This window comes from Malaclemys terrapin, chromosome 12 (assembly GCF_027887155.1).
Source record: "Malaclemys terrapin pileata isolate rMalTer1 chromosome 12, rMalTer1.hap1, whole genome shotgun sequence".
NCBI lineage: Eukaryota > Metazoa > Chordata > Testudines > Emydidae > Malaclemys > Malaclemys terrapin.
In genome coordinates, this window is record NC_071516.1 from 48,984,137 (window position 1) to 49,011,939 (window position 27,803).

At 52.1% G+C, this 27,803-nt stretch overlaps 1 protein-coding gene across 1 annotated transcript; it reads left to right on the forward strand.

Annotated features, from left to right (window-relative positions):
* Positions 1-12,823: 12,823 nt before the first annotated feature.
* Positions 12,824-27,396, forward strand: LOC128846257 (immunoglobulin alpha-2 heavy chain-like). Its single transcript, XM_054045245.1, has 9 exons — positions 12,824-12,869; positions 12,964-13,270; positions 13,838-13,952; positions 16,731-17,029; positions 17,301-17,406; positions 20,364-20,409; positions 20,634-20,942; positions 25,057-25,373; positions 27,115-27,396. The coding sequence occupies exons 1-9, from the start codon at positions 12,824-12,826 to the stop codon at positions 27,394-27,396; spliced, it is 1,827 nt and encodes a 608-aa protein (XP_053901220.1).
* Positions 27,397-27,803: the final 407 nt, after the last annotated feature.

The window sequence follows — 27,803 nt, forward strand, 5'->3', positions numbered from 1 at the left end:
TCAGTTCATCTCTCTCTCTGCCCAGTCCCCATCTACAAAAAAAAACCCTTCTCACTTGGGCGTCACTCCCACATCCCGCCAGCGATACACGAGGCCTTTCTTTAGCAGCAGCTGCAGCTCTTGATATGGCCAGATGGGGGCGCTGCTCCCAAGTACAATGGAATCCTACAGCAGCCAGGATGAGACAAGGAGCTGAGTCAATTATCCAGCAGCCTGTGTGGGGACAGCCCATAATTCCCGGGGTCCTGTCATATCATTCCCTGTTTCCAGGGCTTCAGGGGGTGTGACAAGTCTTATCAATGTAGGGAAAGGACCAGGAATCGGAGAGCCTTCTGAAAATTAAAGGCAATATCATGATATTGATTATCTCAAAGGAACAACAACTTTATAATCACAATAACAAACAGGAGGTGCCCAAAACTACGGTGATGGGCATCAGTAAAAGAACCTAGTCTAGTACATAGGACCGGCTATACAGGGTCAGAGCAATGGTCCATCTCGCCCAGTAGCCTCTCCTCTCACAGTGGCCAATGCCAGGTGCTTCAGAAGGAATGAACAGAACAGGGCAATTTATTGAGTGATCCATCCCCTGTTGTCCAGTCCCAGTTTCTATTAGACAGAGCTCAGGTGGTTTCAATCCCTTTCCAGGGGTGATGGCCAAGTGTCTGATCTTTATGCAAATCTCCCAGCCAGGTTCCCCGTTTAAATAGCAGCTCCTGGGTTCTTCTGGGACCCGTCTGCCTAGGGGATGAAGTGAATTTCATTTTTGTCCCTTTTCTTTTCACCTTTTACAAAAATGGAAAATGTGTTGTTACTTCTGGTTTTACTTGCTCTGTCGCCCTGTAAGTCAGGAGGAGAAATTCTGGAGAAATGATCAAACCCTGAGAAACAAAGGTCAGGATTAAACTGTAACGTGTTCTGTCTTTACAGGTGACTGGTCCCAAATAGAATTAGTCCAGTCAGGGCCAGGAGCGATGAAGCCGGGAGAGACCCTCACACTGACCTGGCTGGACTCCACCAGGCTGGCCTGGGAATAGACACTTGCAGATGGGGAAATAAAGGGGAAATATTGCTGAGGTGCAGTTATTAGGGGACATGTGGTACCGGGGCACCCAGCGGCAGCGCAGATCCCGCCCATACCCGCTGGGAGCAGCAGGAGGAAGTCGATGGCCAGGCTGGGGGTCATGTCTGCGGCTGGCGGCTCGTTCCCCAGGTGGGATGGGAAGCTGAAGCCCGGCGCTGGCTCTGAGCGGGGTGAGCGGCCTGCGGCCGGGCTATGAACAGGGCCCCGGGGAGCTCATGTGCATGGGCCAGGGGGTGGGACAATATAACAGGGGAGTTCTCAATGCCAGATGTTCCAGAGGGAATGAACAGAACAGGGAATCATAAAGTGATCCTCCTGCTGTGCCAATTCCCAGCTTCTGGCAAACAGAGGCTAGGGACACCATGCCAGCTAATAGCCATTGATGGACCTGTCCTGCATGAATATATCTAGTTTTTTTTCCCCCAACTCTGTTATACCCTTGGCCTTCACAGCATCCTCTGGCAAGGAGTTCCACAGGTTGACTGTGCAGTTCTGTGTTTGTTTAAAAAGCCCCTGCAGAAAACATCCCTTTTCCAATGCATTCCTCATTCCTATCACTGCAACCCCAGCCCAGAACCTGCCTCTTCTTATCAGGGCCTGGTCCTCCCCTCCCCCCCCCCGCCTTTCCCCAAGCTGCTTGTCAGTCCATGCTCCTAAAACCGGCCTTCCCTCCCCATTAGATACTCCTAGACCTGGTCTACACTACGATTTTAGGTCAAAATTAGCAGCATTACCTCGATTTAAGCCTGAACCCGTCCACACGACGAAGCCCTTTTTTTCGACTTAAAGGGCTCTTTAAATCGATTTCTTTACTCCACCTCTGACGAGGGGATTAGCGCTGAAATCGGCCTTTCCAGGTCGGATTTGGGGTAGTGTGGATGCAATTCGACGGTATTGGCCTCCAGGAGCTATCCCAGAGTGCTCCATCGTGACCGCTCTGGACAGCACTCTCAACTCAGATGCACTGGCCAGGTAGACAGGAAAAGGTCCGCGAAATTTTGAATTTCATTTCCTGTTTGCCCAGCGTGGAGAGCACAAGTGAACAAGCAGAGCTCATCAGCACAGGTAACCATGATGGAGTCCCAGGATCACAAAAGAGCTCCAGCATGGACCGAACGGGAGGTACGGGATCTGCTCGCCATATGGGGAGACGAATCAGTGCTGACAGAAGGCAAGCGTCAATGCTCCAACTGCTGGAGCATCAAACTGATATGCTCCAGCATATGGTTGAGCTGCAGGAAAGGCAGCAGGAGCAGAGACCGCCGCTACAGCCCCTGTGTAACCAACAGCCCTCCTCCCCAAGTCCCATAGCCTCCTCACCCAGACGCCCAAGAACACGGTGGGGGGACCTCCGGCCACCCAGTCACTCCACCCCAGATGATTGCCCGAGCATCAGAAGGCTGGCCTTCAATAAGAGTTAAAGTTTTAAAGTGCAGTGTGACCTTGTCCTTCCCTCCTCCCCCACCCATCCCGGACTACCTTGGCAGTTATCCCCCTAGTTGTGTAATGAATTAATAAAGAATGCATGAATGTGAAGTAACAATGACTTTATTGCCTCTGCAAGTGGTGTTCGAAGGGGGGAGGGAAGAGGTCAGTTGTCTTACAGGGAAGGAGAGTGAACCGGGTGGGGGGGGGGCGGAGGGTTCATCAAGGAGAAACAAACAGAACTTTCACACCGTAGCCTGGCCAGTCATGAAACTGGTTTTCAAAGCTTCTCTGATGCGCACCGCGCCCTTCTGTGCTCTTCTAACCACCCTGGTGTCTGGCTGCACATAATCAGCGGCCAGGCAATTTGCCTCAACCTCCCACCCCGCCATAAATGTCTCCCCCTTACTCTCACAGATATTGTGGAGCGCACAGCAAGCAGCAATAACAATGGGGATATTGGTTTCGCTGAGGTCTATCCAAGTCAGTAAGCTGCGCCAGCGCACTTTTAAATGTCCAAATGCATATTCTACCACCATTCGGCACTTGCTCAGCCTATAGTTGAATAGGTCCTGACTACTGTCCAGGCTGCCTGTGTACGGCTTCATGAGCCATGGCATTAAGGGGTAGGCTGGGTCCCCAAGGATAACTATAGGCATTTCAACATCACCAACGGTTATTTTCTGGTCAGGGAAGAAAGTCCCTTTCTGCAGCTTTTGAAACAGACCAGAGTTCCTGAAGATGCGAGCGTCATGTACCTTTCCCGGCCGTCCCACATTGATGTTAGTGAAATGTCCCTTGTGATCCACCAGTGCTTGCAGCACCATTGAAAAGTACCCCTTGCGGTTTGCGTACTCGCTGGCTTGGTGCTCCGGTGCCAAGATAGGGATATGGGTTCCGTCTATCGCCCCACCACAGTTAGGGAATCCCATTGCAGGAAAGCCATCCACTCTGACCTGCACGTTTCCCAGAATCACTACCCTTGATACCAGCAGCTCTTTGATTGCATTGGCTACTCGGATCACAGCAGCCCCCACAGTAGATTTGCCCACTCCAAATTGATTCCCGACTGACCGGTAGCTGTCTGGCGTTGCAAGCTTCCACAGGGCTATCGCCACTCACTTCTCAACTGTGAGGGCTGCTCTCATCTTGGTATTCTTGTGTTACAGGGCAGGAGAAAGCAAGTCACAAAGTTCCATGAAAGTGCCCTTACGCATGTGAAAGTTTCGCTGCCACTGGGAATTGTCCCACACCTGCAAGACTATGCGGTCCCACCAGTCTGTGCTTGTTTCCCTGGCCCAGAATCAGCATTCCACGACATGAACCTGCCCCATTAACACCATGATTTGCACTTTGTTGGGGCCCGTACTTTGGGTCTATGTCCATGTCTATTTCCTCATCACTCTCGTCGCCGCGCTGCCGTCGCCTCCTCGCCTGGTTTTGCGTTGGCAGGTTCTGGCTCTGCATATACTCCAGGACAATGCGTGTGGTGTTTAAAGTGCTCATAATTGCCGCGGTGACCTGAGCGGACTCCATGATCCCAGTGCTATGGCGTGTGGGATGAAAAAAGGCGTGAAACGATTGTCTGCCGTTGCTTTCACAGCAGGGAGGGAGGGAGGGAGGGAGGGAGGGGGGGCCTGATGACATGTACCCAGAATCACCCGTGACACTGTTTTTGCCCCACAGGCATTGGGATCTCAACCCAGAATTCCAGTGGGCGGCGGAGACTGCGGGAACTGTGGGATAGCTACCCATAGTGCAATGCTGCAGAAGTTGATGCTAGCCTTGGTACTGTGGATGCAGTCCGCCGACAAAATGCACTTAGAGCATTTTGTGTGGCGGGGGACACACAATCGACCTTATATAAATGATTTCTAAACAACCGACTTCTATAAATTCGACCTAATTTCGTAGTGTAGACATACCCCTAGAAGAGTCTCAGCATCGGGACATTAATTCTCTTTATTCTCTGTGCCCAACACAGTTTGCAGCATCCACTGCTGCAATGTTTATTTTACAATCCCAGACAGGAAGAGGAGGGCTGACTCTCTCATCCCCCACACAGTGCTTCAGTTTCCCGGGAAGTGTATCCCCACTCGAGATACCTACATGCCAGTCCCTGTGGGGGGAGGGAAATGTTCACAATTCCCTTGTGTCCTGTCCGCTCATTTCTAGGTTTCCTGTCAGTTTAAAGTTTAAAGGGACTTTAAATGTGAGCAGGGGACAAAGAAGATGTTGGTGAAATGACCCATTCCATAGCAGAAGAATTGGGGCTTTAATGCTCCATTTTACTTTTCCCAGGTGTCCTCTCTCAGGTACAGCTGGTCGAATCCGGCCCGGGCGTGGTGAAGCCCGGAGAGACCCTCACACTGACCTGTGTGGGTTCTCCGTTAGCAGCAGCGGCTACAGCTAGGACTGGATCCGGCAGCTCCCCGGGAAAGGGCTGGAGTGGATGGGATATGTGTATCCTCAGGCCGGGACCACAGGCTCTGCCTCGTCTCTCCAGAGCTGAGTCACCATCTCTGACTGCAGACACCTCCAAGAACCAGTTCTCCCTGCAGCTCCGCTCGCTGACAGCTGCAGACACCGCCGTGTATTACTGTGCCAGAAACACACACAGTGACACAGAGCACAGCAGGGACTCGTACAAAAAGGGGAAGGGGTTTCCATGCAGACACGCAGCACGTTGACTGACTCACAACTTCCATTATTTGTAGGCTAGGCAGCATCAGATTTTTACTCATAAATGGAGGTAAATGTGGATTTAACCAAACACCACCACCAACAACAACCCTCCCCCCGCCCCCGCATTTTAATCCTTTATAATAGAAATTGACAAAATAATTAAAAGCTTAAAATTCATAATTCTGTGTAACTATATAAAATAAATAAAATGTTTTCAAATAAACACACATAAATGTTGGCTGTCAAATTATTTTTAAGAACCCAAATCTGCCAACCCAAATTACCTCCCAACTCGGCTTGGCTACAGGCCAGGAATTTTCACGGGATCCGGGATGTTTCTTCCAGCCCTTACATAGGTCACAGACAGTCCTTCCGTCAACTCGCTGTAGGTGGAGCCGCTCTGGCTGCTAACCGAAGAGGAGGGTCTCAAAGGGGCACGTGGGGCTGGATTTATCAGAGCTCAAATTTAGCACCAGTAATCTGGGGGAGACACTCACAAAAACGGAGGCACCAGAAGTCATATTTATCCTCCTGGCACAAAATCCCACCGGCCTCGGAATTGCAGCAAGACAGCACGAGCTGTGCAGGGGCCGAATTGGTGATTCCTGGGCGCTGGGGCCATTTATCCCTAAGAAACAAACACTCGGATGGAACAGTCTCGGGGTTTCTCTTCCCTCTCCTGGCTGCCCCTTAGGTGAGAATTGAGAGGAGACCCAGAGAGAGATGGCAATAATATCTTTTGGGTGTTAAGTGAAAGGGACTAGGGCAGTGGTTTTCAAACTGCGGGTCGCGACCCAGTACTGGGTTGCGGAATGGAAGACATTGGGTCACGGAGACTCTGGTCAGCACCGCAGACCAGACCGTTAAAAGTCCCGTCGACTAAGGCAGGCAAGTCCCTACCTGTTCTAACACCAAGCTGTGCCTGGAAATGGACAGCAGCAGGTCTGGCTCCTAGGTGGGGGACCATGGGGCTCCACGCGCTGCCCCTGACCAGAGCACGGGCTCCTCACTCCCATTGGCTGGGAACCGGCCAAAAGGAGCTGGGAGGGCGGTGCCTGCAGGTGCCAGCCTCTTGCGCACCTCCGCCTAGGAGCTGGACCTGCTGCTGGCTGCGTCCTGGGCGCAGTGTGGTCATAGTGCCAGGAGAGGCAGGAAGCCTGATGCAGCACCCCCGCTGCACCACTGACCGGGAGCCACCGAGGTAATCCCATGTCCCAACCCTCTGCCCCAATCCACTGTCCCATCCCTGAGCCTCTCCCAATCCCAGAGCCCCCTCCTGCACCCCAAACCCCTCATCCCTGGCCCCACCCCATAGCCTGCATCCTCAGCCCACAGCCCTGACCCACTCCCACACCCCAACCCCCTGCCCCAACCCAAAGTGCCCTCCCACACCCTGAGCCCCTCATTCCCAACCCCACCCCGCAGCTCTCACCCCCACACTGGAACCCTCCGCCCCAGCCCTGAGCCGCTCCCACACCCCAACCCCCTGCCCCAACCCAAAGTGCCCTCCCACACCCTGAGCCCCTCATTCCCAGCCCCACCCCGCAGCTCTCACCCCCACACTGTAACCCTCCGCCCCAGCCCTGAGCCCCTCCCACACCCCAAACCTCTCTGCTCCAGCTCCATTGGGTTGCAAGCATCAACAATTTTCTTCAACTCGGTAAACAGAAAAAAAGTTTGAAAACCACCGGATGAGGGGTATGTTTTCTGTTATGTCAAAGAATAATTTAGGATTGGAGTTAGGGGATAAGTATAGGATTCTGCTTGGGGCGAGGGTTCAGTATTCAAATTAAAATTAGAATCCGGACTAGAACTTGATATAGAGGACAGATTTAGAATTGGGGTAAGGTTAGAAATAAATGTAGGGTTAGGTTAGGGTTAAGTTTAGGGGAAGGGTATAATGAAAAAACAAAAGGATAGTTTTGGATAGCAGATGTAAAGTGATTCTTTACCTAAATAGGAGGAAAGTCAACAATATGGAATCATAATAAGTGGAACTCTGATGCCCTTCGGACCATCTTATTAACGTTATTCAATTGTCTAACTCACACCGAAATCAAAGGGAGGTAAAAGCTTCAATACCTTTACAAATCCATTGGCCCATTCAAACTTTGAAACCTCCTTGCCCATGTTCCCCTATCGCCCACCACCTTCCCCAGCCACACAGGATGTTCCCTGGTACCCACAGGCACACACCAATAGAAATTATCTCCAAGTAGATGATGTTGGGGTGAACTCAGGACATTTTTGACACTTTTCCATGAGTCAACTGGTTCAAAGGCTTCCTCAGATCGCGAACCGACCGGTAACTCAGGGGGTTAGGAAGAAACTTCCACTCTGAGCGGGAAATTCCACAATATCCCACTAGGGGGCAGCCTGGCGCCACCCTCTGGAGCGTCTGTCACTGGCCGCGGACAGACAGCTGGGCTCTGGTCAGATCCGCCCCTGCAATTCCAGCGTCTCCTTTGTGCTGGGAGGGGAAATACCCAGCGAGCCGGGGCGGGGGAGATGGGCTCCCACCCCGCTTTATACCCCGGGGCGCTGTGGCTCCCAACCAAGTTTTCAGTATATAACAGAAGCATTTAGGGCCAGCTCCGAACCCCTGGCAGTGAAGGCAGCGATGGTCTCTGGGTGAGGCCCTGGGAGCGCTGCCCTGTCTCACCGACACTCCCTGGGGGGACATGCAGAGAGCTGGATTCTGCCTCTCGCCGTGTCAAATGCAGCCACAGCCCAGCGAGGCGTCTCCATCCAACCAGACCCGTTCAGCCGGCCCCTTTCATCCCCATCCCTGCTGCGTGAAACGCGCATGCAAATCCCTGCCCGGGGAGTTTCTGTTTAAATACCAACCTCTGGTTCTAGGAGCCTCAATCTCTGCCCAGACACAGACCTGGCCCTGCCTGCTGGGGCGTTTTCCTCACCAGAGCCGGCGCTAGGCACAAGCAGATTAAGCAATTGCTTAGGGCCCAGAACAGCTCAAGCCCCCCCCCCCGCCTTTGCTTTTTATTCTGCGTTGTGTGTGTAGGTGGCCCCTCAACATTATTCCTGCTAAGGGACCCCAATGGACTAGCGCCGCCTCTGTCCCTCAGGATATGAACAGGGCCGCTCGGGGAAGGGGGGGGCAAGTGGGGCAATTTGCCCCAGGCCCCGGGCCCCGCAGGGGTCCCGTGAACCCTGGCCGAGAATCCCTTCCCTGGCGCGGGGGGCTTCTCGGAGACGCTGGTGGCCGCCGCACGGAGCTGCGGGATATGCTGCCGCCGGCAGCGCAGCCCTTTTCCAGGGGCTCGATTGGCTGAGCTGCCCGCGGAGCAGGACTCGTGCTCCGGCCCCGGGCGGAGGAAAGCAGGAGGGAGGCGCTGGCGTGGGGCAGGCTGGTCCTGTACTGCGCGACGCTCAGCCACGCCCCGGGTCCTACGGGGAGGTGAGGATGGGCGCGGGGACGCCTGGGCTCTGTGCCAGCCCTGCCACGGACTCCCCGCCGGCAAGCGGCACCACCTGGCTGTGCCCCACGCGAGTGCTCCTGCTGGGCGAGCCGGGCTCTTGCCGCACCGCTAACGGGCAGCTGCTGGGGACGGGGTGGGAGGGGGCAGGCGCTCTGGTTGCGCTCGCAGCGCGTCTCCCAGGCAGTGGCAGCTCCGGCTGGAAGGAGCGCTGCGGGTGGCTGGAGAGAGCGCACAGAGCGCGTCTGGTGGCTGTGGGTGACTGGCTGCAGGGGGCATGTGGAGCTGGGGTGGCTGGAGAGAGCGCACAGAGCATGTCCGGTGGCTGTGGGTGACTCTGGCTGCAGGGGGTGTGCAGAGCTGGGGTGGCTGGAGAGAGCACGCGGAGTGTGTCTGGTGGCTGTGGGTGACTCTGGCTGCAGGGGGTTCGCAGAGTTGGGGTGGCTGGAGAGAGCGCACAGAGCACGAGCACGTCCGGTGGCTGTGGGTGACTCTGGCTGCAGGGGGCATGCGGAGCTGGGGTGGCTGGAGAGGGTGCACAGAGCATGTCCAGTGGCTGTGGGTGACTCTGGCTGCAGGGGGTGTGCAGAACTGGGGTGGCTGGAGAGGGTGCACAGAGCGCGTCTGGTGGCTGTGGGTGACTCTGGCTGCAGGGGGTGTGCAGAACTGGGGTGGCTGGAGAGATCACACAAAGCGCATCCAGTGGTTATGGGTGAGTGACTGGCTGCAGGGAGTGCACAGAGCTGGGAGTGGAAGTTGGAGCAGTGGTGGGGGCATTTGGGAGTATTCTCTGCAATGAGTTTATCAGGCCTCAGCAAGGAAGGGCAAGCCAGTCATTTGGAAGTAGTTCCCGCTGTGTCTGGACAATGCTGTGTCCTCATCAATACTTGTCTGGAAAACTTGGCTTGTAAGCACAGCATTGAATTTTGGAAGCTGAAATTCTCCCCCTCAAGAGGAAACAACCCCTTTGCATTTCTACAGTCCAAAACTCAGTCCGTTTTTTTTTCCCCCCAAATACCCTTAAAAATGTGCTGTGGGGGTGAGAGCTTCCCTCCGACAACCTTCAGCTTGTGTATCCCAGCGATGTAATGACTGGCAAACCAGGCAGATTTAAATGGAATCCAGGACAGTCTGCAGCCTGACAGACAGGAGACTTTACTGGCCTCCGCACCGTGCTAATGGTCACACAGCGCATTGTGTGGTAACCTAGCGCCGTGTCTGTGTACGTAGCTCTACGGTGAAACCCAGTTGTGCTGTTAACTTGCAGGGCAATAATATTCTGCCATAATCCTTAACTCCAGTCAATACTATACCCTTTGGTGTGTCTTTGCACTTGGGTTATCTGTACTCGGCTGCTTTACAGAAGTAAATACCATGTCCCCCCAGTTGACACAGGATCAATAGCTCACATCAGGCAGTAACAGTCCACTTACCCTCATCATGCAAGTTCTGAGCTCAGATTAGGAGCCCTGGTCATGGACAAAGGCCCATTGCGATAGGTGCTGTGCAAACACAGAACAAAAAGACAGTCCCTCATGTCCCTGCACAGTGGTTCTCAAGTTCACAACCAGCTCTAATGCAAATGCAGAGCGTGAATAAAATGAACTGGCTGGCTGGTTTCAAGAGCTGTGGGGCAAGATAGACTGATCCGAGTTTGAGATTTCGTTTAGTTTTTCATTTGCTTTCTTCCTGACAAACATTGCAGTAACTTGACTGCTGTGTCTACCCAGGCGGGCCTGCTTTTAAGTGCTGTGGCAGCTAGAGCTCTTCTCCACAGCAAAGGGCCCTTTATAAATGCAGAACATACTAATCAGATCTATTACAATTACTACCGGGGTCGCCCGGGGGGGGGAAGGGGTAAGTGGGGCAATTTGCCCCAGGCCCCCACGAGACTATAGCATTCTATATTATTGCAACCTTTTTTAAAGAAGGGGTCCCCAGAATTCCTTTGCCCCAGGCCCCCTGAATCCTCTGGGCGGCCCTGCACTGGGGCTGCAAAGCACGCGGTGATTTAAGCCTCTGGAAATGTCCCTCTCTAGTCTGTATTTCCCCTGCGCACATATCTCAGGCGCACGAGTTACTCCGGCGCTCTAGTGGCCCATGGGGCTTTTCAGCTCCTTTGTCTCAATAAGAAATTCAGGCAGATACACCCGGCTCCAGCAGATTCAGATGCAGTCGTTGCCCAATGCTGCATCAGTACCGCACCCAGTCAAACAAACAAAACAACTTTGCAAAGTGCAAACATGTGTAAAAGCCAAAAAAAAGTGGGGTGGGGCGGCCAAAACTATTTTTTCTTGGGGCAGCAAAAAACCTAGAGCCGGCCCTGGTAACACAGACACACAGAGATCCCATCTCACGGCTCCCCAGGGGGAATCAATCAGACAAGCATGCACAGCTCTCATTCCCAGAGCCCTTCTGGTTACTAGTTACAGAATGCAGAGCTACATTGCCCCCTGAGGAGCTGGGGAATTCCCAGGCGGGACCAAGTTAAGGTCCATTTAGCTCAATATCCTGTCTCTGAGCATGGCTAGCGGGGGCTGTGTCACGGGACCCGAGCAGGACCGGGGGGGGGTTGGGGCCTGCTGCCCCCACTCCGGGTCCGCCGCGGGATTGCACCAGCTGGGCAGCAGCCCAGGCGCTGGGTTGCCACAGCAGGCCCGGGCTCGGGGGGTTCGGGGGCGCCAGAGCCGCAGCAGCCGAGCTTGACCATCGGCCGCTTCCTCCCCCCGCGGCAGTGGGAGCTGCAGCAGCGGCTGCTCCCGAGTCCCGCTGCCCGGGGGGGAAAACAGCCGCTGCCTGGCCCCGCGGGCCACCCCCCTCCTCTCCCTACCACCCAACTGAGTCCTGCCTGCTCGGGGCCAGGCTGGACTCTCACTCACGGCACCGCGCTCCCCCTGCGTCTCCCGGGCCTCCCTCCAGCACTTGTGGAGAAGGGTTTTCTTTTTCCCCGCCCCCCCGCGTCCCGATATTTGACCTGGGTGATCTGGTCACCCTAGGGTAAGCCCCCTGGCGGGCCGGGCCAGTTTGTTTACCTGCCGCGTAGGCAGGTTCGGCCAATCGCGGCTTCCACTGGCCACGGTTCGCCGTCCCAGGCCAATGGTGGCTGTGGGAAGGGCGGCCAGCACATCCCTCCTCCCACGCTGCTTCCCGCAGCCCCCATTGGCCTGGAGCGGCAAACCACCGACAGTGGGAGCTGGGATTGGCTGAACCGGCGATGCGGCAGGTAAACAAACCGGCCCGGCCCACCAGGGGGCTAACCCTGGCGAGCTGCGTGCCAAAGGTTGCCGATCTCTGTTGTAGATCGTTGATGATGTGCTGGAGAGGTTTTAGCTGGGGGCTGTATGTGATGGCCAGTGGTGTTCTGTTATTTTCCTTGTTGGGCCTGTCCTGTAGTAGGTGACTTCTGGGTACCTGCCTCGCTCTGTCAATCCGTTTCCTCACTTCCCCAGGTGGGTATTGTAGTTTTAAGAACCCTCGATATAGAAAAGCATCAGCCTGCAGCTTTCCCTTGTCCCCTAATACACTCTATGCCCCTCACTCGACTGCTCCCCGCCTTTCCTTACACACACACCCCCGCGCCTTTCCTCACCCCCTCCACCTCGCAATATCCCAGGCTGAGAGAACCAACTTTCAACTGTATGAAAATATTTTATTTAACCCCCTCCCTACAGCCAGGCTGAGGGTTTGCCCTGGAGAGATGGACACCTCATTCCTATTTCAGTATAATCCTTCAGGAGCTTTAGAGAACTAGAGCCTGGGCAGAGAGGTTTGAATTCTGGACGGAGCCTAGGAGAGCCAGGCAGCCACCTGCCAGGGGCTTTCATTCCATGTGTGGTTAGGGCTCAGTCCACTAAGGGAATTCAGCATCCACCTGCCTCTTTATGTGCCTAAATCAGACACGGCACCAGATCCTCAAAGCCTGCACTCAGTAGGCTCCTGAATCCCTTAGGTGCTTGGCTAGTAATATTTCCTGGGGCTGAGAGAGCTAGAAATGGAGAGCAAGAAATGAGATCACCCAGGGAAGGAGTTTGTGTGTCTTATAAGGAGTGGGATATGCAAATCAGGCTGCAGTTTCCTGTTTAAATCTGTCCTTTCTCTGCCCAGGCTGCACCGGAGACACAATCCGCAGCCCCTGGGTCTGTGCAGTGACCAGCCAGTCCCCTGAGAACTTTCCTCTCCAGCACCCGAGAAAATGAGGCTTTGGCTCCATGTAATGTTCCTTGCAGTGGCTTTGGAAGGTATTTTCTCCCCTCACACCCATTGGCGGGGCAGGGGAACAGTCTATTATTTCTCTGAATATCAATGTGATGTATAATATCTTTCTATTCCCAGGTGTCCGGTCCCAGGTCCAGCTGGTGGAGTCTGGAGGGGATGTGAAAAAGCCCGGAGACTCTCTCCGCCTCTCCTGCAAAGCCTCCGGGTTCACCTTCAGCAGCTACTACATGAGCTGGGTCCGACAGGCTCCTGGGAAGGGACTGGAATGGGTCGCTTATATAGCCGGCGGTGGGGGTGATATACAGTACCTTGATTCAGTGAAAGGCCGATTCACCATCTCCAGGGATAATTCCAAGAGTGAGCTGTATCTGCAAATGACCAGCCTGAGATCCGAGGACACCGCCCGCTATTACTGTGCGAGAGACACAATGACACAGAAACCATTGATGCTCCTGCAAAAACTCAGGCTGCAGAATCCGCACGCCACATGGGGGCAGCAGCGACATAAACAACAGGCCTCTCAGAGTTGGTAAGACAACTCCCACCTGTTCATGCTCTCTGTATGTGTGTATATATATCTCCTCAATATATGTTCCATTCTATATGCATCCGAAGAAGTGGGCTGTAGCCCACGAAAGCTTATGCTCTAATAAATTTGTTAGTCTCTAAGGTGCCACAAGTACTCCTGTTCTATAAACAACAGGGCTTTGGGCACAGGAATGAGAACCAGCATCCAGGGGAATGAAATACAAACCAGCCACAAGGCTTTAACCCTTTCATGCCCTAGCAAAGTTCCCCTTTTGCTTCACAGAGGCCCACTGGGTCTGCGCCGCAGACATTCCTCGCTGCTTCAGTCAGGTGTGAGTCCTGGTCCCACGGTCAGTCTCTCCTTGTAGATCTGGATCTTTCACTGATGTAAAATGTGGTTAATGTGACCGGTTCTCACATTGTTCCTTCGCTTGCCTGACCCCACAGGGACCCGGTCACAGATTCTTCTCACCCATCCCAGTCCGGAAGGGAAGATGCCCAGTGTGACTCTGTCAGACCAAGTTCCAGCTCATGCCAAGGCCCCCAGGCCTTACAAGTGCATAGCTGGAGCCAGCCTCGTTTAGCTGTGTGCGAGCACCAGTACAACAGACGTTTGAGGCTAAGTGAATAAGAATGGGTTTAGTGTTTCCACTTCATGAAATGCTTGTAGGATGTTCCCTGCACTGTTTTCACATATGTGCACCCTGAAATACCCTGACAGCAAACATTTGCATTGTATGTACCCCTGCGATTGAAAGTAACCCTTCAAATGAAGGAAGCTTCCGGAAGAAGTGGTTACATCCTGTTCATTAAACTCAAATGAACCATTGTGAGATCAAGGATCAAAGAGTTTCCTGAATGCATTCTTCCCGCCCCACCTCACCTCCCCTCCCCTCCCCTCCAACTACTTGTACAGCAGTTTACAAGAACTTTTCAACTACCCATCGGTCCACCCAAAAATCAAAGCTCTCGAGACTGAGAATAGAACCCCGGCGTCCTGAATCCCAATTTCCTGCACTGGTAATTTGTCTCTCCTGGCTCCAGGAAGTTCCAGGAGAAACCCCAGATTCCTAGACTCCTTCTGTAGCTGGGAAGAAATAGAACCCAGGTGTTCTGCTAACAGCATGACAAAGCCTGTTGTTGGCAGAACGGCAAATTGATTCAGAGCAAACAGCCTTCCAGATGCTGAGACTCCCGGGAAGAGGCTGCAGTGTGTTGCTGCTGTGGGTGCTGTGTGTGTACTACACCCATTGGGCTATTACACCCATGCACCATCTCCAGTGACAATCCCAACAATCTGCTGTGTTTACAAATGAGTAGCCCGAGAGACCTGAGGACCCCGCCCCGTATTACTGAGGTACAGATACACCGTGAGGGGAGACTCAGAGACTTTCATGTCAGAAGTGACCATCCTGGTCATCTAGTCTGACCTCCTGCACATCACAGGCCACAGAACCTCCCCCACCCACTCCTGTAACAGACCCCTAACCTATGGCTGAGTTACCGAAGCCCCCAAATCATGGCTGAAAGACTGTCTGAGCTCAGACAAAAATTGTGTCCCTCAAGGTCTATCTAATCTACAATAAACTGAATTGGGAGAAAAGACACAACTCCAGGAACCCATGGATTTTATTTAATCCCTTTCCTTTCAGTTAATTGATACTGAAACCCAGGGCCGGCTCCAGGCACCAGGCACCCAAGCACATGCTTGGGGTGGCACCTGGTAAGGGACGGCGGGGGGAGCGCGGCGCGGCATTCCGCGGGGGGGCGGGCTCCGGTTGCGCAGGGCTCGGGGAGGGGGCGGCGCGGGCGCGGCGCTGGAGAGGGGTTCCGGCGGCGCTCGGCGGGGGGCGGGGGCGGGCTCCGGCGGCGCGGCGCTGGGGGGGGCAGCGCGGGACTCGGCGCTCGGGGGGGTTCCGGCGGCGCTCGGCGCAGATGGGGGGCGGGCTCCGGCGCTCGGCAGGGGGGCGGCGCGGCGCTCGGCGGGGGGGCTCGGGGGCGGCGCTCTTTTTTGCTGCTTGGGGCAGCAAAAAACCTAGAGCCGGCCCTGCTGAAACCAAGTGATTAGATATAACTCCTCACAGACAGATACTATTTTAATAACAGGGAGCTTCTCTTCCCCCAACATTCACCTCCTCCTAACACACTCTGCTCCCCCAAGGGGCCTCAGATGTTTTTACGCAGCCTAGTCGCCTATACCAGGAACGACGCTGCCCCCCCGCCCACCAGACACAATTACTGGGAGTTTGTTCAAGCAGAGGCACAAGATTCTAATATCGCCTAGCACTGGCTGAGGTGCCCAGACCCCGATTCCCATAGAAATCAATGCCCAGAGGACTCAGTTTGAAATAATACTCTCCCTGGTTTCTTGGAATTGATTGTATCCCCCACCCCTACAGACTCATCCATACATTTCACCATTCCCCTTATTATAACACTGATATAAAGTGAAAATGTTCCGGCCTCTGCCTGACACCTCCAGACCTGTTCACTGCCACCCCATAGACACCTTATCCCTACCCCCTGTCCTCCCACTGCCATGCCCACCCCACAGACACCTTATCCCTACCCCCTGTCCTCCCACTGCCATGCCCACCTCACAGAGACCCTCACAGCAGGGCTTATTCCCCTGCCCTCCTTATCTACCCCCAATATCCCTCCTCAACTACCTTCACCCACAAAGACCCCCATGAGCCGAGCCCCTCCTCTGTTTTACTCATAGCTATTAGCTTACAAAAGTGGTAGCTTTTGGAGTGGCTCTAAACTGGTGTTTAGGGATTTGGGATCATTCAAGGCAGGTCCAGATTTGTCCCTCAAGGCAAAGTATAATCAGGATCTCACCACAGTGTGCTAGGCGCTGTACAAACATAGGGAAAGGTTCAGCCTGGCTCCTCCTCTCTCAACCATTGTGCAAGTGATTCGGGGCCATAAGGGAAGAGTTTGTCTCTCTTTATAAGGAGCAGGATATGTAAATGGGGGTGTCGGTTTCCTGTTTAAATCTGCCCCTCTCTCTGCCCAGGCTGCACTGGGAGAGACAATCCGCAGCCCCTGGGTCTGTGCAGTTACCGGCCAACCCCCCTGAGAACTTTCCTCTCCAACATCTGGGAAAATGAGACTTTGGCTTCACTTACTTTTCATTGTAGTGGCTTTGTCAGGTATTTTCTCCACCTGAACACATTGGAGATGCAGGAGCATGTTATATTTTTGGCATAAATGTCGTTATATCGTAAACACGTTTTTATGTATTTCTTTGCCTCCTTTTAATTTATGGAGAATGTATTTAATTTCACTGGTTCCTTCCCTGTTCCCTGTTTTCTCTCCTCCCTCATCCCTCCTCTCCAGGGGCCCGTTCGCAGGTTGTTCTGACCCAATCAGGTCCCGAAGTGAAGCAGCCCGGGGAATCCACCCAGCTGAAATGCACCATGAGCGGGTTTGTTCCTAACGACCGGTGGATGGCTTGGGTCAGGCAGCAGCTGGGAAAGGGACTGGAGTGGCTGGTTCGATATCGCCAATCTTCAGTCACAAATTACTACTCCCCCTCCATCAAGGGGCGATTCACAGCCTCCAAGGACAGCGCCAAATTCTACCTGCAAATGACCAGCCTGAAAGCGGAGGACACCGCCGTGTATTACTGCGTGAGAGACACTGACACACAGTGAGGGGAAGCCAGTCTGCACTCACACAAAACCCTCCCCACTTTAGAGACTGGGGAAGGGATTTCCTGCGGGTGGCGTTCATGCTCCACATCAATACGAACTGACACAAAGTATCTCCCCTTATGCAAACCGCACAGAGCTGTAGGAGGAGACAGAGGCTCTGCTGATCCCATCCCCCCGGGGAGCGCAGGGAGCGGATGCCCAGGGTGTATTTCACGAAGCAGGAGGAAAGAACAGGTGCATCCGCCCTTGAGCTGTGGATGCCCCCAGTGACCCACCAGATCAGACACACCGACTCCGTATCCCGCCTTCGCCCACTGAAATCAATGGAGAAGCTGAGACCTTGGCGAAGAGCAGTGGGATCGCTGAGCCCAGTGTGAGTACTATGCACTGGAAAGTGGGGGTGGGGGGGGAGGGGGTCAGTGATCTATCGCTTTTGTACCGAGGCTGATAATTCTCTGTGACTGAAATTCACCCTATTCCCAGGAGCCAGCACAAGGTCCTCTTCAGCTGCCGTGCCCTGCCACCTAAGGCCCTTGTGTAGAATGTATCCACAGAGATGGTTTTTATCCCATCTCCGCAGCTCTGACTCTTCTCCTCAAAATGATTTCCAGAAATGTAGGGGAAAAAAAACAACAAAACACAGAAATATTCCGGAGCGTCTTTGCAAAGTCTGTTTCCTCACTCAGTGACCAGGTTACCCCGAGAACGCAAGGGATCGATAACGTAGCTCGCCCTAACTGATAACTCTTGATAGCAACATTAAAGAGCGGGTAGGAGGCAAAGATAGATAGATAGATAGATAGATAGATGGGGTGGATGGGGATAGATAGATAGATAGATAGATAGATGGGCTGGATGGGGATAGATAGATAGATAGATAGATAGATAGATAGATGGGGTGGACGGGGATAGATAGATAGATAGATAGATGGGGTGTACGGGGATAGATAGATAGATAGATAGATGGGGTGGATGGGGATAGATAGATAGATAGATAGATAGATAGATAGAGGGGGTGGATGGGGATAGATAGATAGATAGATAGATAGATAGATAGAGGGAGTGTAAGGGGATAGATAGATAGATAGATAGGTAGGGTGGATGGGGATAGATAGATAGATAGATAGATAGATAGATAGATGGATGGGGTGTACGGGGATAGATAGATAGATAGATAGATAGATAGATAGAGGGGGTGGATGGGGATAGATAGATAGATAGATAGATAGAGGGAGTGTAAGGGGATAGATAGATAGATAGATAGATAGATAGATTGTATTTGTGATATAAATTGCACATTGCACTTTCTGCTGCTATATTAATGCCAAGCAAACCAGTGGAAGGAAAATATACACAGAAGGCAAATCAGGAATCTATAGGCTGACCCTGCTGGGAGTTGCTTAGGGAATGAAGGAGGCAGGAGAACTAAATACTAGTCCCTCTGACTGCTCTGGTTTAAATGGATCCGGTGTCCGGCGGGGGGAAGGCTGGAGTGGATGGGGAATATCTTGCATTCAGCTGGTGGCTCGCCCACGAACTACGCCGGGGATCTGCAGAGACGACTGACCATCAGCCAAGAGCTTCCAAGAGCCAGTTCTCCCTGCAGCTGTGCGCGCTAACAGCTGCAGACACCGCCGCCTAGTACTGTGCCCGGGGGATACACACGCACACACCGGGGTGCACAGTGATGCAGTGCAGCAGGGGCACCTACAAAAAGGAGAAGCGGGTTTTAACAGTGCACGCAGAGAACTACTAATGCTTCCGATCTTTGGGGGGAACTGGGGTTTTCCTTCTCTATCCCATCGACCCTGTCGTCACTTCAGATTGGCATGATATAGCTGTCTGCACCGGTATAGCGCCCAGGCCTGAGAGGGGTTAGAATCAGGGCCCCCAGGATTTTATACGGTGGCAAATCTTGTTGATATGCAAACCTGACTGAAAATATATTGCAAATATAGCATTGGAACTTCACCTTAAGCATATCCCTTGTGCACAGGGCAAGCGTATTCCTTTCTTCTGTAATATAACGCGGCAAAACTCCATGGTAACTATACTATCTCCTTCAGACCAGAAACACCTGCCTTTGCACCCAGTATATAAAGTATGAGTGTTCTTATGTAAAAGAAGGAAAACCAGACTAATGCAAGAATGACGGATCACTACATAGATGGGACGTATGTGTAGGGAGAGGGAGAGAGAGAGACAGACAGAACGAACGTGTCTTCGAATGTGTTTTACAAAATACTTAGTTCATGGTTGGATTCTGTATTGACAGCAAGAAAACGAACAACGGGAAACTTCACAAGGAAAGCGCAGAAGAGGAACAGAGACCTCTGAATTGCTCAGAATTACAGCAGTGTAAAGATCAAGAAGGATTATTCTGTGGCTGGTGTTAGAACAAAACGACAATGAGCAGTGACAGTAACTCAAGTGGCGCCAAGGATCAGAAATGTAATTTATGTTCGAAAATACTTTCTTGCAAAGCATTGCCAAAGATAAACATTCACCACACAGATATTATCCAGATTATGAGCCTGGGTCATTTCCACAAGGGGACCTGGTAGAGAACACATGGGATACGATACCGAACGGAGGGGGAGAAGGGATATTCTCAGAGAGTTATTGTCTTCTGAGGGCAGCAGACATAAACCCACTAACTAATGTCACCCAGAGCACGTTAATATCAGCTGAAAGACTCTCATTTAACTCAGTGCATTGTAATAAAACCCTTATTCGCTATAAATGTATCTCTGGCTGCACAGTAAATGCAGCGTGTTGCTAATATGATCAATCTCTACCGAACACGGGATAGTATTTAAGAGATGGGGTGAGAGAGTTAAAGGCCCAGAACCTACTGAATTTCGATGCCATTTGGTTCTTAATTCCCTTGGGCTCTTTTGAAATCCCATCCAAAAGCGTGGGAGAAGGGGTATCATTTCTCTTCTCCAGATATCCCTTCATTCCAAAGGTGGCGCTGTCCTGCACTTACATTTGAATGAGAATTTCAAAGTCCTTTCAGAGAGTTAAATGACCAAATGCTATTTATTTAAACTGAGTTTGGGTGTCCAAGTACCTTGGGCGGTTTCACATTTTGCTGAGCTGAACTCACTGTCTCAGGGGGTAGGGCGCGTTCCAAGGAGAGATCCCCAGGTGTAGACAGAGTTCACACCCTGTCATCTCTTATATTAATTCTGGGAAACCCCCATGCAAATCCCTGCCCAGAGGGTTTCTCTTTAAATACAACCCCCTGATTGGAGAAGCCTCAGTCTCCCTCCAGACACAGAACTGCCCGGGCCTGGCTGCTGTGGATAATTTGCACCTTCACTTAAGATGAACCTGCTACTGATTTTCCTGTTCATGCTGGAGGCCCCTTCAGGTACGTGTCTGTTGAGGGTCGGGAGGTTCCTTGCTGCAGTGACTCCAGAAGAGATGTTCAAGGCAGTCTAAGGGAATGAGATGCCCGGATCCAAATGCAATTCAGTGACAGTTGGGTGCCTCACTCCCTTAGTCGCCATCTCAGGGTGTTTAATTGTCTCATGTTCCCCACTCCCAGGGGATAGGAGCCTGGCTCACGGATTCATTTCTGTGTCTCCTTCCCAGGTGTCCTCTCCCAAATGCAGCTGAAGGAAATGGGTCCGGGAGCGGTGAAACCCGGGGAGTCCCTGACACTCACTTGTACCATCTCCGGACACTCGGTTTCTAGCACCAGAGCCACCTGGGACTGGTTCCGGCAGCCCGTGGGAAAGCGGCCAGAATGGATGGGGTGCACATGGTACAGGTCTGGCAGTTGGTACACTGAGTACCCCAGCTCTCTGCAGAGTCGAATGACCATCACACAAGACACTTCCAAGAACCAGTTCTCCGTGCAGCTCCACTCGCTGACAGCTGCAGACCCCGCCACCTACTACTGCTCGGGGAGAGACACACAGTGACACAGAGCAAAGCAGGGACCGATAGAAAAAGGGGAAGCAGTTTTTCCATAGTGCAGTGATGTTCTGGCTACCATGACATTGGTAACACCGTGGGGATTCTAGACCTCATTCTCCATGGCCTTTACCCAGGTATAGTCATTTTCAATTTGCAATGGAAGGGGAACGAATTAGTGACTCTAGCAATCAGTCAGTGACTCTGTTCCCATTGAGTTCTTTGAGGGATGTGGGCATCTGAATTAGGAAAAAATTCTCCTCTTAAAAGAATATTATAAGGAACTTAACTGTGTTCAAAGTACACATGCACACAAACTACCTGTATTCCTTTGAGATGATTTAAATCTATGTCTGCCTCCTCCGAAAGAAAAAGTCAAAAAGCCACAGTAAACATATGTATTCAATATATCTAGGACCTCCTGTAAAACGTATCACCCTCTATGTCCCTCTGATTTTTCATTATATGTGTTATGCTATGAGATATAAAAAGTAATAGAGTGAAAGAACAATAACTCACATTACCGCCCATAGAGTTACCCCTCATACAGGTTGTGAACGACAGGAGAAAAAGCCTGTCTTCTGAGTTTGTAGATGAACACAAATCTAATTAGAAAAGTAATAATTTTTTTTAAATATTGTCCCTAATTATATCATGTGACAAGGAGTTCCACTAGTAAATTGTGTGGGAAAGGATTCCCTGGTATCCTCTTTCAATTAGAAAAAAATAATAGTTTCAAGCAAACATTCACAGTAAAGATACTTGAATTTATATATAATGTTGAAGATCATGGACCAGATTTTCAAATATATGGAGGTGCTGGAAGATGAAGAGAGACGCCCAGTGGTATTTTCAAAAGCTCCTGAGTTAGCCACCTAACTCCCGTGGAGGTGTTATGTTATATCTCCTCCTCCCCGCGCCCCACAATCCATTGGGCCCAGAGTCCTTCAAATCTCAAATGTATTTTCTCCTTATGTTGTAAAATGAGGAAAAGTCCCTGAGAGCGCACACTCCTTTACCCTGAAATCTTGCCAGCCACTTTCACCTCTCGCCCCCACCCCCGGTTGGATCAAGCCGACCAATATGGCCCTGCCTCAGTGGGTCCCTGTTTAAATACAAAGCTCTGATTCTAGACACATGTGACGTGGTTGGGATTCACCACCTGGCACCTCCTACTTGTTGTGTCGGGAATTAGCTCTGTCCAGTGGAGCGCCCCTTCCTGGTGGTGTCCCATCCGTTGTCTAGCCCTCGGTTGGCGTGTCCGGACCTGCGTTGCTCCCAAGCTTGTGGCGTGCTCTTCAAGCCACTGCCCTCCAGCAGTGCCCCTTAGTCCATCCTCGCCGCCTTGGGGGGCGCGGGGGAATCAATCAGCTGCCTCTCTGTGTCCTGGCCAATGTGGCCAACTGCTACCCTCAAAGTCACTCCCCTCTTGGCGGGGGATTGGTGCAGCTCTAGATGACCGCTCCACTGGCCGTGTGCAAGGTAAGGGGGAAGGGGGGGACCCAGGCCCGCCCACTACTCTGGGTCCCAACCCAGGGACCTTCTAGTGGCAGCCGTCCTGCCCTCCTTCTCTCCCTCCGTCTGTCCACGTCCCTGGGCCACTTCCCCTTCGGCCCCTAGCACCGGCTAGGACCTTCCCTTCAGGGCCTGCAGCCTGACAGACTCTGGGCTGGAGCTACCTTCTGCTCCCCCCCGGGCCTGCCCAGTACTGCACTATCCCAGGTGCTAGTCTCCCAGCCTAGAGACACACCTTCCCCTGTGAAAGGCCTGGGACAGACTGCCTGCTCCTGTCCTGAGCAGCCTTCTTATACGGCTGAACCTGGCCCTGATTGGCTCCCTCCAATCTGGGCCCTGATTGGCTCCCTATAAGGCCTTCCCTGATTGGCTCCCTGTCTGCGCAGGCCCACTGGTGTGCTGCAGGCCAAATTCAGGGAGTGGGGCAGCCGCCCCACTACAACACAACAATATTCATGCAGGAATATCTCCTTCACAAAGTCTTCCACAATATCTGCAAATAAATATGAAATCCTTACAGATTTTTATCTTCTATTGGCCTTTCTTTCAGCAGGGAATGAATTATTTCTCTTTATAACTCTGTCTCTCGTTCATGTATTTTCTTTTATTCCGTAAGAATGGCCCTACTGGGTCAGACCAAAGGACCATCTAGCCAAGTATCCTGTCTTCTGACAGTGGCCAGTGCAAGGTGCCCCAGAGGGAATGAAAAGAACAGGGAATCATAAAGTGATCCATCCCCTGTTGCTCATTCCCAGCTTCTAGCAAACAGAGGCTAGGGACACCATTCCTGCCCATCCTGGCTAATAGCCATTGATAGACCTAGCCTCCACGAACTTATCTAGTTCTTTTTTGAACCCTGTTATGGTCTTGGCCTTCACAACATCCTCTGGCAAGGAGTTCCACAGGTTGACTGTGCATTGTGTGAAGAAATACTTCCTTTTGTTTATTTTAAACCTGCTGATTATTAATTTCAACTGGTGACCCCTAATTCTTGTGTTATGAGAAGTAGTAAACAACATTTCCTTATCTACTTTCTCTACACTAGTCATGATTTTAAAGACCTCAATCATATCTCCCCTTAGCCGTCTCTTTTCCAAGATGAAAAGTCCCAGTCTTATTAATCACTCCTCATACGGAAACCGTTCCATACCTCTAATCATTTTTGTTGCCCTTTTCTAACCTTTTCCAATTCCAATATATCTTTTTTGAGATGGGGCGACCACATCTGCACACAGTATTCAAGATGTGGGCGCACCATGGATTTATAGAGAGGCAACATGATATTTTCTGTCCTATTCTCTATCCCTTTCTTAATGATTCCCAGTATTCTGTTCACTTTTTTGACTGCAGCTGCACATTGAGTGGCTGTTTTCAGAGAACTATCCACAATGACTCCAAGATCTCTTTCTTGAGTGGTAACAGCCAATTTAGACCCCATCATTGTATATGTATAGTTGGGATTATACTTTCCAATATGCATTACTTTGCATTTATCAACATTGAATTTCATCTGCCATTTTGTTGTCCAGTCACCCAGTTTTGTGAGATCCTTTTGTAGCTCTTCACAGTCTGCCTGGAACTTCACTATCTTGAGTAGTTTTGTATTATCTGCAAATTTCACCAGATCACTGTTTACCCCCTTTTCTAGATCATTTATGAATATGTTGAATAGGACTGGGCCCAGTACAGACCCCTGGGGGACACCACTATTTACCTCTCTCCATTCTGAAAACTGACCATTTATTCCTGCCCTTTGTTTCCTATCTTTTAACCATTTCTTATGTTCTTAAGAAGCCTGGCAGATTTAGGAACCACAATCTCACTGGATTTCACTGGCGGCTGGATGCCCAGCCACCTACCTGCCTCTGTTCTTCTCTGTTACTTGTCACCGGAACGTTTCAGCGACTCACAACCAGTCCTGGATTTCACCCTCTCAGTCCACACGTGAAGCAGGGAAGTCTCGTTAACCCCGCTTTACAAACGAGGAAATGAGGTACAGAGTCACAAAAGTGGAAATTAACCAACTTGGCTAGGGGGTTTGGGCACCCAGCACCCACTAACAAGAGTGGGAATTGTGCACGCAGAGCGCCTAGGTGGATTTACCCACCGGCAGCAGGGAGTGAGTGGGTGATTTAGGAACTAACCCTGCCACTCCTGTCCTGTCTCTAGGGCCCCAGGCAATTCAACAGACCAATGCACAGCTGTGCTGAGCTGAGCGTGTGGTCTCTCTGGGGTGTAAAGGGGACCCCTGTCCAAAGGGGACATCACCATATACTGAGCGCTCACCCTCTGCCGCCTCTAATAGCCACCCTGGGAAACCCTCATGCAAATCCCTGCCCCGAGGGCTCCTGTTAAATACCAACCCCTGGTTGTAGGAGCCTCAGTCAATCCCTAGTCACAGAACTTTCTGGTCCTGCCTTCTGGGGAGTTTCTCCATTAGCCGTCACCATGACACTGTCACTGCTCTTCTCCCTTTTCCTACTCGCCGCCCTATCAGGTGAGTGTTTCATGGGATCCTGAGAAACACCGAGGTGGGGAACGCACTGGTTCCAGGAGAGAGTCAGCTCTGTTCTCCTTTCCCCAGGTGTCCTCTCCCAGGTGCAGCTGGTCCAGACCGGCCCGGGGGCAGTGAAGCCCTCAGAGACCCTCAGTATCACCTGTAAGGTTTCTGGTGTCTCTGTCAGCAGCAACTATTGGGGCTGGGTCCGGCAGCCACCGGGGAAAGGGCTGGAGTGGATGTGGCGCAACCGGAGCACTGCAGACGGAGGCACCACAGATTACAGCTCGGCTTTCAGTAGCCGGATCACCATCACCAGGGACACCTCGAAGGACGAAGTCTATCTCCAGCTCCGCTCGCTGACAGCTGCAGACACCGCCACCTATTACTGCGCCAGAGACACAGTGACACAGAGCAGAGCAGGGCCTGGCACAAAAAGAGGAAGCGAGTTCTGTGCAGACACTCAGGGCCCTTTTACACAAACTTCCCTGCTCCTGGTAGAAGGGGAACGTACACTCCCCTGGCCATTATTATCACGGGACAGGGGCTGTCACCTCAGAGAACCGAAATGGGTGATGGGAATGATCTACAGCCCTTTGGAACCAATGAAACTCTCGCCTCTGATTTCACACGGCTTCGGTTGTTGTGGCCTTAAGAAGGAGCAGATCCACAACTGGAATCAATGGTCACAGATCCACTGGATTCAATACAGCAGCTACCCCTATGTATTCCAGCTGACAATCTGAACCTTTTATTCAAACAGTTAAACACTCTAGTAAACATATGGGAGCTATTCATCCAATGGGATTTGGGTGCCTAACTCCCTTAGGTTCCTTTGAAAATCCGAGTCTTTCATACGATGAGGCGCCATCTATACATTTAGAACTAGATCATCGTCCCCTTCACAGCCGTGTCTTTTATTCTGGAAAGAATTAAAGCCTCTAGGCTCAGAGTGTAAAAGGTTCCAGAGCATTTAATATTCTAGTTAATATTGGATCCCTGCCCCCCAAAGACTTTATTATCTAGGTAAAAAACAGGAGACAACAGATGGGAGATCACAAGGAACAAAGATAATATTAGTCAGCATGATGGGCACTGGTCTCAGCAAACCACCGATCTAACTGTTCTCTCTCTCTCTCTCCATCTCCCACCTCTACACAGACTCAAACACACACAGACACGTGTCCCAGCGCAGCGTGCAGGGAAGGGTGACCTGGAGTGTGTGTGTATGTGAATCGCCCTTTCACTGAATTTCCATAGTAGGTAGTTGCTCCACTAATTGCTGATACCCACCGCAGCCCCTGCCCGGGAGCCGCCCTGACAGATCCAATTAATTCAGTGGCTGTCTATGTTGAACCCTGAGGTGGTACAGGTCAGTCTGAGGGAGTCTCTGGGCTTTTTCACATCCCCGCTGGACTCCAGCAGCTGGACTTGTGACAGGGCCCCTGGGAATAAACGCGTGTTAAAATCGTGTCAGTGTGAACTGCCAACCACACACCATTCCGCTGACTTGCTTATCCACACAGGGGAGAAAATACCTTCCAAAGCGGCTGCAACGAAAGCTAAATGGAGCCACAGACTCATTTCCCTGGTGTGGGAGGGGAAAGGTCTCGGGTGGACTGGCTGGTAACTGCACAGACACAGGGGGCTGCAGATTCTCTCCGGGTGCAGCCCTGCAGAGAGAGATTTAAACAGGAAACGCTCACCGTTATTTGCGTATCCCCCTCCTTATACCAGACAAAGCTCCTTCCCAGGGGATGAGTTGATGATTCCCTTGTCACTGGGCTAGACGGACCATTGGTCGGACCCAGTCTGGCCGTTCTTCAGTTCTCATGATCTCACGTCTTGGTCTGAGGAGCCAAGAGTAGGAGCGAGACTCGTTACTGGAGAAAGAAGATGGGGAAAGCTTTGAACTCCTTGAGAGTTTAACAGACTCTGGGCCTTGGCTGTTGCCTCGGCAACTTGCTAGATGGCGTATGCTCGGTCTACAGGCCCAGCCCTGACACCCCTGAAGCGGACATGACTCTCCTCTTCGCAGTCAGGGAAATGGCTGTAATTGCTGTCCGGTTTTGACAGCACGGAAAGGAGCCTGCCCCGCTCTGCCAGGCTTTCTGCGCTCTCACCTCCCCACATGTCCCATGACAGGCAAGAACCGATATGAGAAAGGTGTTTGTTGGTGTCTGGTTCACAGAAAAAAAAAAGTCGAGAGTCCTCGTCTTCCTGCTCCCCCCGCCCCCAGACATCCCCTTCCGTGTTTCTGATATTGTTTTGAAAGCGCGGATTCCATATGTTCACTGCGTGTACAGCGTTCTGTTCCTGCATGGCATGGCTGGGGCGCATCAGCCCGAGAGCAGATCTATCGAAAGGGGAATGAGAGTCCCCAGGCGAGCAGCCACCAGACAAGGCCACCAGCCCTGCGCTCTCTGACCCTAATGAACCCTGACACCTCCTTTATGGGGCTGTAGCTTCTCTCTGCACGATCCCAATAAGTCCTAACAGACTTCCTCCCGGTACCCTTACTAGCCCACTGGCCTCAGTTCCAACCTTTGGGAGCTTCCTGTAATTAAGAGCAGCCGGTCCCCGGTTACTATGTTAAATAGCTGGATCTTTACCTCCCCCTGGGACAGCAGCAGAAATTCTGGACTGTGATTGCAGATGTGAGGTGGCTCCTTTAGCCACGAGGCCCCTTTGAAACTCCCAGCCCTGGGCTAGGAGCTGAGTGGTCTCTGCCAGCCCCCTGACAGGCAGGGGCAAAGGGGGCAATTGCCCAGGGGCCTCTCAGCCCAGCGCGGGCACTCAGGTCAGTGGGGACAGTCACGTGACTAAGGGTCCTA

Bases quoted from the DNA above. Each gene is read 5' to 3' on its own strand.
- LOC128846257 (XM_054045245.1), top strand. From the start codon at position 12,824: ATGAGGCTTTGGCTCCATGTAATGTTCCTTGCAGTGGCTTTGGAAG. The intron at 12,870-12,963 runs GTATTTTCTCCC...TTCTATTCCCAG, and splicing joins CCTTGCAGTGGCTTTGGAAG to GTGTCCGGTCCCAGGTCCAG. The intron at 20,410-20,633 runs GTACGTGTCTGT...TCTCCTTCCCAG, and splicing joins CATGCTGGAGGCCCCTTCAG to GTGTCCTCTCCCAAATGCAG.